The sequence below is a fragment of the Musca domestica genome, unplaced genomic scaffold (genome assembly GCF_030504385.1).
Source record: "Musca domestica strain aabys unplaced genomic scaffold, Musca_domestica.polishedcontigs.V.1.1 18, whole genome shotgun sequence".
Classification (NCBI taxonomy): domain Eukaryota; kingdom Metazoa; phylum Arthropoda; class Insecta; order Diptera; family Muscidae; genus Musca; species Musca domestica.
Window position 1 is genome coordinate 8,524,775 of NW_026712238.1, and position 13,398 is coordinate 8,538,172.

General features: G+C 34.4%; 1 protein-coding gene across 3 annotated transcripts in view; it reads right to left on the reverse strand.

Annotated features, from left to right (window-relative positions):
• Positions 1-1,882: 1,882 nt before the first annotated feature.
• Positions 1,883-13,398, reverse strand: part of LOC101891806 (palmitoyltransferase ZDHHC8) — a 181,853-nt gene continuing 170,337 nt past the window's right edge. Inside the window, exons 8-10 of one of the 3 annotated variants that reach the window (XM_011293229.3) lie at positions 12,980-13,174; positions 3,510-3,766; positions 1,883-3,442 (exon numbers count right to left, since the gene is read on the reverse strand). In XM_011293229.3, the coding sequence (XP_011291531.1) occupies positions 2,337-3,442; positions 3,510-3,766; positions 12,980-13,174 (1,558 nt within the window). In that variant the 3' untranslated portion in view covers positions 1,883-2,336. Of the gene's footprint in view, positions 3,443-3,509; positions 3,767-9,105; positions 9,151-12,440; positions 12,489-12,979; positions 13,175-13,398 lie in introns of those variants that run through there. The other 2 variants (XM_059120923.1, XM_011293231.3) reach the window with 2 other exon arrangements.

Genomic DNA, 13,398 nt, shown 5'->3' on the forward strand with positions numbered 1-13,398 from the left:
CTTACCTTTCCAAAAACTAAAGTTTTCTAAATTTAACAGTTGTTTCAAATAGCAAGGCTTTTAGTTGCCATGTGATCATTTTCATAAGCTTTCAAACGATATTGCCTATAACTGGCAAGTGGATCCGGGATCTTGAACCCTGACTTTCGGAATCAGGATAAAAATAACTTCCCCTGGAAACAAATTTCGAAAAAAAAAGTTTCTACTAAACTAGAGTTGTTTCAATTGGCCACATCATTAAGATTTTTAGCGCTAGGATCTTAGTAAACCAGTATCGGATATGACATCAATATTTCCAAAATGTTTTTTTGTTGTTATTTTCATGGTCAAATGTCAAATACAAAATCATTAAAATCGACGTCGACTAAAAAATACAATGTCGTCACAATTTTTTTATGGCGACATATATTCTCTAAAAACGACTTCACTTCGACTGTTGTATCGACAATGATAATATCAATCATTTATCGCTATCGACAAAAAACAAAAACCCTAATATCGTTATTGTCGCCTCGATTTTATTTTGCGACGTCGACGACAACCGTAATGGGGCCGATTTCCTTTTTTCCGATATGCTAATTTTTTGAGGAAAGGAGAAGAAAATCATTCACAGACAAAAAGTATAATTCCATGCAAGTTTCATTCTTGATACGATGTATGGACTTGGTTCAAAAATAAAATTGGTTTATAACAAAACTCATGCTTGCTTAAATCTCTTGGACAAATTGAAAACTCAACGATTTCTTCTTTTTCGACAAATTTTGAAGAAGAAATCCATTTGAAATCCATCCAAATTTTATAAAAAATAATTCAAATTAAGAGATTTGTAAAGCTTTTTAAAAATGTCTGATAATAATAAGCGGAAGTTTTATGATTCAAATTAATCATAAAAACCAATTTTCAAATTCATATATGACACATCTTAAAAAAGTTCTGGATTACGAAAATCCAAATTGTAACATCATAACAATTTTATTAAAAATTATTAGAAATATTAAAATTTAAATCTATCATAAAAAACTTGATCGAAATCTTTTTAAAAATATCTTTGGTGTGTGAAGATGTTAAATAAATGTCGAATGTTTTTCGATACATAATGCCAAATGTTTTCAATTTAATTTCTTAATAGTTTTTGGGGCGTAAATAGAGAAATATTTCAAATCTCAAATTTTGATTAAAAATATTCATTTCTCAAAGGCCCAAATAATTCTAAATAACTTGACCGCTTTCGTACTTTACTTTTACATTCAATTCATGCCATAACTCCTACCACGACTGCACAATATCATCACTCATATTTCAAATGTGTTAAATAGAAAACTAATATCTACCTGGCGGGGTTAATAAATAAGGGACTTTGTTTTACTTGGGGGTGGGGATCCTAGGGTGGTGGTGTTAGTTTATTTGTTTCTAATTTATTTTCTTTTTTGTTGTTTGTAAGTAGAATGATTAATAAGTATTAAAATACAATTTTCATTTACTCTCATATATGATTGTATATTAGGGGGAGGTTTACTTTAGTTTTTCTTTTTGTTGTTTTATAAATTAAAAAATTGCTATAATTTATTAAACATAATTTAAAAAAAAACATAAAAATATCTTTTTAAATATAAATATATACAACAATTTGTTTTGTTTTCTTTTGGGAGGTTAAATGGTTTTTTAGTTTTAGTTTTCATTTCGGATTTTCTCTGGAGAGCAGTATCGAAGCGACATAGTATAAGAAGGAGAACAGTAGGAGGGGCAAAGGGCGGCAGGTGTATAAATTAACCAAATCGGCTGGCACACTTCTTTTTTGCACATCCTTATTCTTTTCCTTTCAACATAAAACGTGCAACGAAAAGAAAAAGGATGAGATGAGGAGGTTTGTGTGTCAGGGGTCTTCTTTTTTTTGTTTGCTTTTAGAAAAAAGTGGAAAATTTTCTTTTGTTCGGTTGTCTTACACTATGGCTACTTGTACCATTTGTAGCGTTGACATTTACCACAGCCACAGAAGCATAGGCAGCCGGCTCTTCTGGTATGGATGTTGCTGCAGCAGCGGCAACACCAACGCCAACACCAACAATAACATTACCACCACTGCCACTGCCAAGGCCACCCACACCACCGCCACTATTTCCGCTACTGCTGCTACTCTCACTGGTGCTATTCATGTTGTTGATGATAAGTGGTTTTTTGGCCATTGAACACCCACCGCCGCCGCCACCAGCGGCCATAAATGTTACGCCGCCACTGCCTATGCTATTTGCGGCCATCAACTTTTTGTGGCCATAGACATTGTGCAGTGACGTCGCCGCGGAGGCAGGTGGGGCTATAACGACCGGTACCAGCACGGGTTATACAGAAATTTCATAGTTCATGTCATACACACTGGCACGATCGGGTGTGGGCGTGGTGGTATTTGCCCGCGAGCCAATTATGTGCTGGGCAGCTCCGCCACCTTGTCCCGTTATAATGGCACCATTGTTGCGATTTTGTTGTTGCTGCTGATGTTGATGATGGTGTTGTTGTTGCTGCTGCTGCTCAAGCGTTTGCATTTCCATAGAGTCTGTCATTTCGAGTGCTCTGACAAAGGACATGGGTCGGGTGGGAGTCTGTTTGCGTTTGATTTGAGGCGAAGGTTGTGTATTGGATGACATGCCAGCTGGCGGAGGATTGGGTGGAAAGACGGGAACACCACCATGGATTTTGGGTTGATAGTTTTGTGAACAGCTGGCTGCAGGACCACCGGCATTGCCGGTGCTACCGGAGCCCAGAGCTTGACTATAGCTGGCCATGGGTTGGGGTTGGGATTGTGATGTCACCGTTGAAGTCCCACCGCCATAGCGTAGCATATAGGCTGGTGCGGAAGCTGTTGTTGAGGCCGAAGGCAATGTTGTGGGACTAGTTGGATTTGAACGATGGAATACACCTCCTCCATGCATCTGTTGTTGCTGCTGCTGCTGCTGATGTTGCTGTTGGAAGTCATGAACCACACCGCCACCAGGCTGCATGCGCGAGTGTGTCATAATTAGGGGATGACCCTGTTGTGCTCCACCTGTTACGGTTATGTATTGAGGCCCGCCTGTACTGTGATGTTGCATGCTGGTTGGCATCGTGCCCGCACTGCTGCCAATACCTCCTAAGCCTACTCCGCCTGCCATTGAAGATGGTGGTGGCATCATCATGCCCCCGCCGCCACCACCACCGGTGCTATTTTGGAAACCTGGAGATGTGTCCTTCCACATGTAGACTCCTCTCTGGGGACTGCCGGCTAGTTCCCGTATGTTATCAACGGTATTGTTGGAGCGAGCATAGGCCAGATCACCCATTGTCGGTCCCATGGCACCGCTGCTTTGACGCACCAATTCTCCCTCGGACAGAAAACGACGCTGGGGACTGCCTCCGTATGGCTGTTGGGCCAATGCAGCTGCATGTTGTTGTTGTTGAATGTTAATAGCCCCTGGAAAAGTGGGAGAACACTATTATTATCCGATTGTTTTTTGTATTTTTCTTTTGTGATCGCTTACCTTGTTGCTGTTGCTGCATTATGGCACGTTGCTGCATTAGCATTTGTTGTTGCTGCTGTATCGTGGGTAACTGCGGATGCTGTGGCGGCAAGCCCGCCGATGAGGAGGACGAAGAACCCGGCCCGGGACCAACATTTGTGGTATACTCATAATAGGATTGTGTTGGATTTTGTGAATTGGCAAGTTGTTGTTGCTGCTGCTGATTCAAACCAATAAAATCCGGCCTTCTTGGCTGTGTGGGTGTGCCAGGATTTGATCTATTTGAAGTTTTCGAAAAGATTTATTTATATTTTCATTAGTTTAATCAAAAATACGGTTTTTGAACACGAAAAAAAAACAGTTTCATATTATTTTTCTCGGGGGAAATAGGGGGGAAAATAGAAACAAAGCTGAAGAGAATAGTTAGGTTATGTTATGCCAAATAGTTACAGAACTCAATTGTTAAGCTTTAAGCCAAAGAACAATTTTAATTTTTTTGATTTTTTTTTGCGGGGGAGATGTTAGTACAAATTCAAATTGTGATTGTTTGCAGTTTTCAAAATACAAAGAAAACAGAAAAAAAAAACATTTGAAAAAAGCAGTGCAGACACAGAAAACTTTTTCAAGAAATTGAAGACACAACTAAAATGAAGAAACTAACATGAAAACCAAGAAGGTACAAATCGATTAGTGAGATAGAGAAACATGTTAATTGGAATGAATGTTGATATTGTGCTTTGGATGTGAATGATATTTGTTGCAATGGCCTAATGGATTGGTGGTAATTGTACAATTTTCATGAGCCGAGTGATAGGTGGATATGGTTTCTAAATTTTTACATAATTGTTTATCAAGCGTAAAAAAAGTATTGAGTTGAATTGAAAAGTATTGAACATAATTATGGTCAACCATTGGGTATGTCTGGTCAATAGTAGTTTTTGTCATTTCAAATCAATTCTAGTCTAACTAAAGTCTATTTAAATAAGTAAAAAAAAAATAATTTTCCTAAAACTAATGCTGAAAAGTAATAAATTAGCATAAATCTGTGAACAATAAAGAATAATTAATGAAAATGTGATTATCCTTGGGGAATAATTTTAAATAATTATCCGGGAAAAATCTACATAGCTTCAAGATAAAATTGTAATCTGAGGCTCTGATGGATGTGATTACACTAAGCATTACTAAATGATTTTTCCTACACCTTTTGTACCATATAAGATGTAAAACCTCTAAAATGACCAGAATAGAATTCTAAGTAGATTCAGTGTTGTCTGACCGCATGTCTGTTGAAATTAAGATAGATCCGATGTTATTTTATATAAAGCTTTCAAATTCAATAAAAATATGTATTATGTTTGGGATGATTAGAATTGCTGATACTATATAACAGTACCTCCCCATTTTTATTTCTCCACCATTTAAAGATAAAATTCTAAGACGAGTTGGGGATGTCAGTTTGTTTGTCTGTCTGTGTATCTGTTGTAATCACGCTATTTTTCGAACGAATTGAGATAGAAGGGAGAAATTTTGCATACGTCCATATTTTTACATTAAGCAGGTTAAGTTCGTAAATAGGCTATGTCGGCCAATGTATATAACGGCACATCCAGATAATCGGTATTTTCCTAATTAGCCTATGACAAAAAATTTTGTATGCAGGTCCACGTCTTCATATAGCCACCATATAACGGTACCTCTCTTTATTCGGTATTTTGAAGGTTTTAGCGACATTATTTACCGGAATTCTTTCAAATTTCGTATTTGAAGTTCATAGTGGGTTCTACAGCCTATGACAAAAAAATTCGTATGCAGGTCAATGTCTTCGTATAGTCTCCATATAACCGTTTTCAATTAAGTGGTAGTTTTCGGATTTTTTTTTTTAATTTTCAACTACCATCCAGATGGTGAAGGCTATTAAAAGTTCGATCAGGCCGAACTTAGCTTCTATTTTACTTGTTGATAATTTGAAGGTATTAGCACGGCTCGGATTTTTTTGGCAGAAATATATTTGGACAGTGTTCAAATGTAAATTTTGTGCAATTTTTTTTTTAACGTTTCTCTTTATTGATGGATTTTTCCTAAAAAAACTATTGACAGCAAAAGAAGACTAAGACCTGTATTCGCCTCCCGGAAGATGTTTTAAATTTACCTTGGTTTTAAGCACAATATTTAACTGAATCGGCAGCAGAATTTCCTTTGGAAAATCATTGGAATAGTTACACGATTCGATTCGATTCCAATTATATTTTATTATATCTCCGATGTTTGATTTTATGCCTCAACGAAATCAGTGTTAGAAGTGTCCTTTCATGTATTTGTGATTTTGCCTGGAAGTGACTTTCAGTATTAAAAATATTCCCGTTTAAATTGAAGTTTTTGTGTATTGCTTCCAAAAGATATGGTCAATTTTATCCACCATTTATTATTCATTAACCATCCAAAATCTTAAGCTTGTGCCAAGTCCTAAACCCTACTTACATACAAATCTATAGAAAGACTGAAAATCAGCAAAAAAAATGTATCTTACAACAAAAGGGCTTCTATTCCGACCTTTACACCTGAGGAAAACTGGGGAATAATTTCTCATTTTAAGCCACTTATTTACAAATCCTTTATGCTTTAAAGAGATACCAGCACATCTACATGAGAAAAATGTTGATGTAAGTTTGATTGCAATATTACCCTATGGATTTTATATGAGATATATGAATGAATATATTTTTTTAATTTTTATGGTGGAGGTGCAAGAATCGGTGAGCCAATGTTTTAATTTTTGCCCCCTACTTAAATCTTATATAAATATTCATTAAATATTTGTATTATTATTTTTTTTTTGGCGAAATTTTTTAACTATTGTAGGGGAGATACCAGACATTGGCCAAATTTATATAGAATAATTTTAATTTTTTCTACAAAATTCCTGGTTACCGGAAGAAAAACAGTATATTTTTGCATTTATTTATGGAACAAAACTAGCGATTACCTTTAAAGTAGAGTTTAGTTAATGGTTAGACTTATATCTATTTGAAAATGTTTTTAATTTAACACGGATTTATAAGGATACAACTGATTTTGTGTGATGAAAATGAATATGTTTCACATTCATTCTAATACTAACAACAATGCTATTGTCTACAATTAAATGGAAAATTATTTTCAGTATTTCCATTATTCCAAAATTCTAAACTTTTAAACGATTTTAAACTTCCTAATGATAATTTGAAAAAAAGGAGCATACTAAAAATAAATGTTAAATGATGTGTATAGCACAAAAAATAATATATAATATTACGAAAATATATATAAAAAAAATGCCAGGAATCATGTCAACCAATTCATTGCATACTTTTTGGGTAAATCTAAAAATCTCTCTTAACTAATTCTAGAAGCGTTTGACTATTTTTTATTAGAAAAAAATATTTGATTAGCCCTTTAAAAATGTATATTTTAATAAGAATTAAAAAAATAAAAAAAAAAAACAAATGTTTGAACATGGATGAATGGTTAACCAATGTATTCGCCCAAATGTATGCCAAACTAATTGAAAGAATTTGAAAGAGTTGTTAATATTTTATAAACAATTCTAAAACAAATTTTGGGTCATTTGACGTTGTGGAAATTTTTAAACTGGAGAAAAACAAATAATATCAATGGGATTTATGTAATCAGGGATTAACACCCCACCCCTTGCTATTTAAAAAGGCTTGAAGTGAAGTTGGAAAAAACTGCTGAAATCTTTTACAAGAGCAATAAATGACAAAGGGAGGTGGTCTATAGGAGTGGGTCTCTTACAATACTACTTATAGCTTGGGTCGTATCAACACCAGCTGATCGATTCACTTTGATGAAGAGAGTCTCAATATTGACCGTGGAGTGCATATTCCAGACTACTTTTGAGGTAATCTGCAGATTGGAAAATACTCAGCATCAGGCTATCTTTTCTCTAACGGGTAGCTCCAACAAAAAATTTGGTAATATTCGAATTCAAGGACATCTTCTTAGACGGGGTCATATCTGTAACCAAACTAAATATTGACCGTGGAGGGCATATTTAAGACTACTTTTGAGGTACTCTGCAGATTAGAAAATAATCAGCATCAGACTATCCTTTCTCTAACAGGTAGCCCCAACAAAAAATCTGGTAATATTCGAATTCTAAATCACCCAACACCTTTTGGGGTCATATCTGTAATCAAACTTTTAATCCAGAAGACGTAAGACCAGGAGGAGAAATTTCGGTCTGCAGATTGGAAAATAATCACTGGCAGCAGTCTATCCTCTCCCTAACGGGTAACAACAATAAAAATCTGGTAATATTCGAACGGGGAGTCCTTCTGAGGGTCATCTTCTTCGACGTCGAATCTTCCTAACAATTATCGAACACCTTTTGTGTCATATCTGTAACCAAATTTTCCAAAAACCAGGAGACAAAAGACCAGGAGGAAAAATTTAGGTATGTCTTCCAGGTGAAGAAATGCACCAAGCACCACAAAGGTGACAATGACAGTAGTCTGAAGTTGGTTGCAGTTTTTTCATCTCTGCACCTCCGGTTGGCCACCAGAACTCATGCGCCGGCCATGGTGATAACAGCCATAACAACCGATGGTCGCTCTCCTCTCGTATTAATCGACCGTGGCATCAGAATAAATGCAGAATATTATCGCGAAAATATTCTGGAGGGTGTATTAAGGATTTGGGCACGCAAATATTTTGGCCGCAGACCTTGGACATTCCAACAGGACCCAATAATGGTCACAAAATGAAATTCAACGCTTCATTTCCAGCGCACAATGGCCACCAAAATCTCCGGATACAAATCCATTGGACTATTGTATCTGGAGTATTTTGGAAAGCAAAGTTGGCACTAACAAATACCAAAGTGTCAATCACCTCAAGCAAGCGCTTCGCCGAGAATAGGTGGAGGGTATTAAAATTTAGGACCCAAAATTTGAGATTAAAAATGTTTTTTTTTTTGTTAAAATTAATTTACAGTGAAAAGTATCGATGTAATGTGAGATATGGCCAAAAATTTGTATTACATTTTATTTTTAAGAAAAATTTTGAAATGAATTCACTTTGGAGACGAATGAATGACAAGCAGAACAAAACACAACACGTGAAGTGAAAAAAAAGATAATTACGAACGAAAATGGGGACGAGACAATTTAAATTAAAGAAAAGTAAAACAAAAACAAAGCAAAATATTTGTTTAAAAAAAATTAACTCACCTCCATGTGTTTTTTTTTTGGGTGAAATAAACAGAGAAAACAGAAGTTGTTGGAAACAGAGTTGAGCAGAAGAGAGTGGTGGGTGGTTGAGTAGAACGAAAATAGTTATTGACGAACAAAAAGTTGTTTGATATTTGGACGGAGCTTCTTGTTTGTTTTTATTTTTGCTTTTTGTTACAATAAACAAAATTTTAAATCTAGATGTTTAGTTACAGAGAAAGAAGAGGAGGTGTTTCTTGTTTGATATAACAAAATTTTGTACACGGGCTTTCTGTTTTTTTTTTATTTTTTGAGGTGAGTTGAGGTGTGATGTGTCTGTGTGCGCGCACTCACTCGCTCTCTTTCTTTCTTTCATTTTCTTATAGAAATACAATTTGTTTTGGGTTTTTGTTTCATTATTATTTTACATAGTATTGGTTGATCATTTTTGGCTTTAGAAAAAAAAAGAAAATAAAAGAGGAATAGAAGGGTTTTTTTTTTTAATTTAAAAAAAATACATTTAAATATTGAAAATAAAATAAAACACATAGTTGAATTTATAGACAAATGAATGAATAGTTTTGATGAGAAGTTTAAGAAATGTAAACAAAAAACAAACAAAAGGAATTTCGAATGCTCATCAAAGAAGACAGCTCACTTATACACTGTTTAACCCCAAAAGTATGCTGTAGTTTTTTGTTTTTCATTATTTCATTATAAAAAGCACAAAGAAGGTTTGTGTAGAATACACCCTAATCATAAATAACTTATTGTGAAATAATTTCGTTTCTGAATTATTTATGTAAATAAGTGGAAACTTCACGATGATGAGGTAATTAATGAGAACCTTTTTAAATGTGTTTTTGCAAAGCATAACTCCTACAAATAAAAAAGTGGGTAAGATAATAAATTAAAAAAATTATTTCAATAACATTGTTATTTATTAAACAAAATTTATTTGAGAGTACCAGAAATAAATCTTCAAATATTTGTGACATCAAGAAATCTAAAAACACTTTATATACTACTCTTCTGAGATTATTACGAAGCTTCATGTCCCATGGGAAATCCTGATCGATATCGGAGCAAAAGATAACATACAGTCGGTGGTAGTAAAACACATTTGGGGATAGCCAAAAGGTGAATTTACACAAGTAAATCTAGAAAGCTAAACATATGTTTTGGATCAACTGTAGTGAGTATATAGAGGGAGTTAACGAAGAGGTCAAATTCAAAATACTATAGGTGTGAATGTCCTTTACTGTGGAAAATAATTTTTTGTTGGACCAGTTTTAAAATAAACAAGTCGGTTTTGCCGACAGATGTGTACCCCCAGCCTTGAGTTATTATTATTCAAACTGTTGACTCTTTATGGAGGAGATTTCGAAGCAGTTGACCAATTCGTATCTTTGGACTATATCGACTACTCCCTATACTTTATATGAGATATATGCAAATTTGTCAAAAATGTGGAAATATGCGTGAAGTAACTGATATGGCGGACCGAAATATTCCACTTCATCTAAATACAGACAAAACTATTGGTACGTGCAAAATTTAAATCGAATCGAAAAATGTAAAGCGAATCGAACATAAATTCCGATTTATTACATATTTATATCAGATTTCTGGCTAAGGAAAATATTTAGATATAGCAAGTTGAAATTTGAAGACAATCGGATTCCATTTTCGGATTTTATGAACGTTTTCGTTATTCAAAATGTTGACCCTTAGTGGGGGAGGTACCAGAAGAAATGGTCCGATCTCTAACATCTTTATAATAGATCATGTGTTGATGAAAATATTAAGATTTGCCATGACTGAATGGAATCGGTTGTTAATTTCGCGTTTTATAAGCATCATAGGTATTTAACATTTTGACCCTCTGCGGGGGAGGTACCAAGAGGAGTGGAACGATATATCCCAATTTTTCAGCGGATATTGTGTTGTTAGAAATAATAGGTTGTGTGAAATATGAAGAGAATCGGATGCTTATTTTGGATTTAATAATCATTTTGGTTTTTCGAAATCTTGACCCTTTGTGGGGGAGGTACCAGTAGGAATGGTCCGAACTCTACCATCTTTATAACAGATCTTGTGTTGATGAAAATATTAAGATTTGACAAGTCTGAAGGGAATCGGATGTTAATTTCGCGTTTTAGTCATGCTTCATGGATATTCAAAATGTTGACCCTTTGAGGGGGAGGTACCGGAACGAGTGGTCCGATAAATTCCATATTCTCAACGGATGTTGTGCTAGTAGAAATAATGAGATGTGTGAAATATGAAGTGAATCGGATGCTTATTACGGGTTTAAAAATCGTTTTGGTAATTCGAAATTTTGACCCTTTGTGGGGAAGGTACCAGAAGGAGTAGACCGATATATTCCATCTTCACAGCAGATCTTGTGCAAGTAGAAATAATGAGATGTGTGAAATTTGAAGACAATCGGACACTTCCATCACATTTTATAAGAACTATAATTATTCAAAATGTTGACCCTTTGTGGGGGAGATACTTGATGGAGTTGACCGATATTGTCCATTTTCGCATCTGACCTAGAACTGATGCCAATGACCTTTTCTCTACGTATGCTCCTGGAATAGACAAACAATAGATTAAAAGACTCATACTTTACTATTGTAACTACTCCACCTAAAGACAAGGACAGCAATGTCATTAGCTGGAGAAGTGTTCTAGAAGAAGTAGTATTCTTCATGAAAAAACCTTTCAGAATAGAGTTTTAAAATGATTTTTATATTTTTCTGGATAATAATTATATTTTCTTCCTTCATCCTCACACAGTAGTTATCATCATTTCCCATTTGGACGTGATGGACATAAATTATAAATGTTATTTGACCCGGTACAACGCCCTCTAACTTCATCTCCAATGAATATACTCAATATAGAGACCTGCTAGTTTTCCCAGTTATCTGGAAAAGTTTCAATCTGATGGACTATATCAAAGAGCGGTGGAATTTATAGCGGTCGTTATTAGACCATCGGTCGATCATTACCGCCACGTTGCTAGATTAATTTTCTTTTCAGCTTTTTAAATAGTACATTTTTGTGTAATAAATAGACTATCAATTTATTCATTCTATGGGAAAGGCGCTCTGATCTTTTATTAAATATCCAGTTTGACTTATAAATTAATTCGGATTTTCTATTTCCTTTGCAAAAACACATTTTTGTTGATAATGAATGGGGCAATGATAAAACAAACCACAACTCAAAATGAATGCAACAAGCAACTGAATATGCCTAAAAATATGCAATGATTATGTAAACATTGCAGCATTAGAAGAAGGAAAAAAACACAAAGCTGGAAATTGAAGCCATAACAATCTCTTTAAAAAATAAATAATTTTTTTTGTTAAACTAAATACTTGTTGTTGTTATTTAAACATATATAAAAATAACAACTTTTGTTTAGTCGTTGCAATGAAAAATAACTCTACCTAAAAAAAAAGAAAACAAGAATAACAATACTCAATAACAATTCTACTCAAACGAAAGCTGCTGTTGCTGCTGTGCGTATAGTTTTCATCAACCATGTTTTACAAATCTCAAAAGAAAATCAAGAAAATTTTTGGTGTTCCAATAACAAAAAAAAAAAAAAAAAAAAAAAAACATTTTGCATTGCTTTGCCTCTGAACAACACACACACGGAGCAAGTGAGACAGAGAAAGAACGAACGAACGAAAAAAAATGCAATTGTCTACAATTTGTTAATTACCGATTATGTTGGCACAAAGAAAACGTGGCAAATTCCAGCTATGTCCATCTTTTTTGTATAAATTTCATAAATTTTGTTTCATTTTTTTAATTTTTTTTTGGTTGGAGTGGGGAACGAACGAACGAAGGGGGAATTTATTAAAAAATGCGTGTCATTGTTGTTGTTAAATGCAAAGGATAGTTAAAAAAGTTGGGGTATTATTTTAGGCATTGTTCGTTGGTTATTGAAAATTGTGTTTCACATGGGAAGTGGGTACCATTTTCATTGTTTTAAAATTTTCAATTTGTTTTAATTTGCAGAAAGAAGAAGATACAAATAAAAAAGCAAAATATTTATAAAAAGGAAAAATTTTTTTTTTAATTATTTTCATTGGTCCACAATTTGTTTGTTTGGGTCGTTTGAAATTTTGTTAAAAAAGGTAAACAAGTGTATAGGTGTTTTTTTTTTTGGGGGGGTTGGAAAATAGAAATGTCATAGAGTAACACAGGTGTTTTGGTGGCATTTTGATTGCATATTTTTGAATGAGCAGCACAACTTACCTTCTAACTGGACTAGCCATAACTAGTGGAGTGGCTACACCCAAGGGTTTCATGCGTTGCTGCATGGTGGGTGTAGCCGTTGTCCCCGTACGATTTTGTGCTTGTTGCTGCTGCTGTTGTTGTTGTTGCTGACTTATGTGATTTGGATGATCTGGTGACATGGCATCATTGAAACCACGCTGTGGATCTAGACCCCTGGTTTTCCGAGGGATGGAAGAAAGAGCAAAAAAAAAGGGGATATTAGTAAAAATGTAGAAAGTATTTAGAAGGGTAGATAAGTTATAGTTATCCACAGTATACACAATTAAAAAAAAAAAAAAACATGTTAAAAAGTATCAGTCGGTTTTGTCGCCAGATGTATACAATCAAGCCAATGTTTGATTATTTAAAAATAATTTGGCTTCTGCTATGATTTTTCA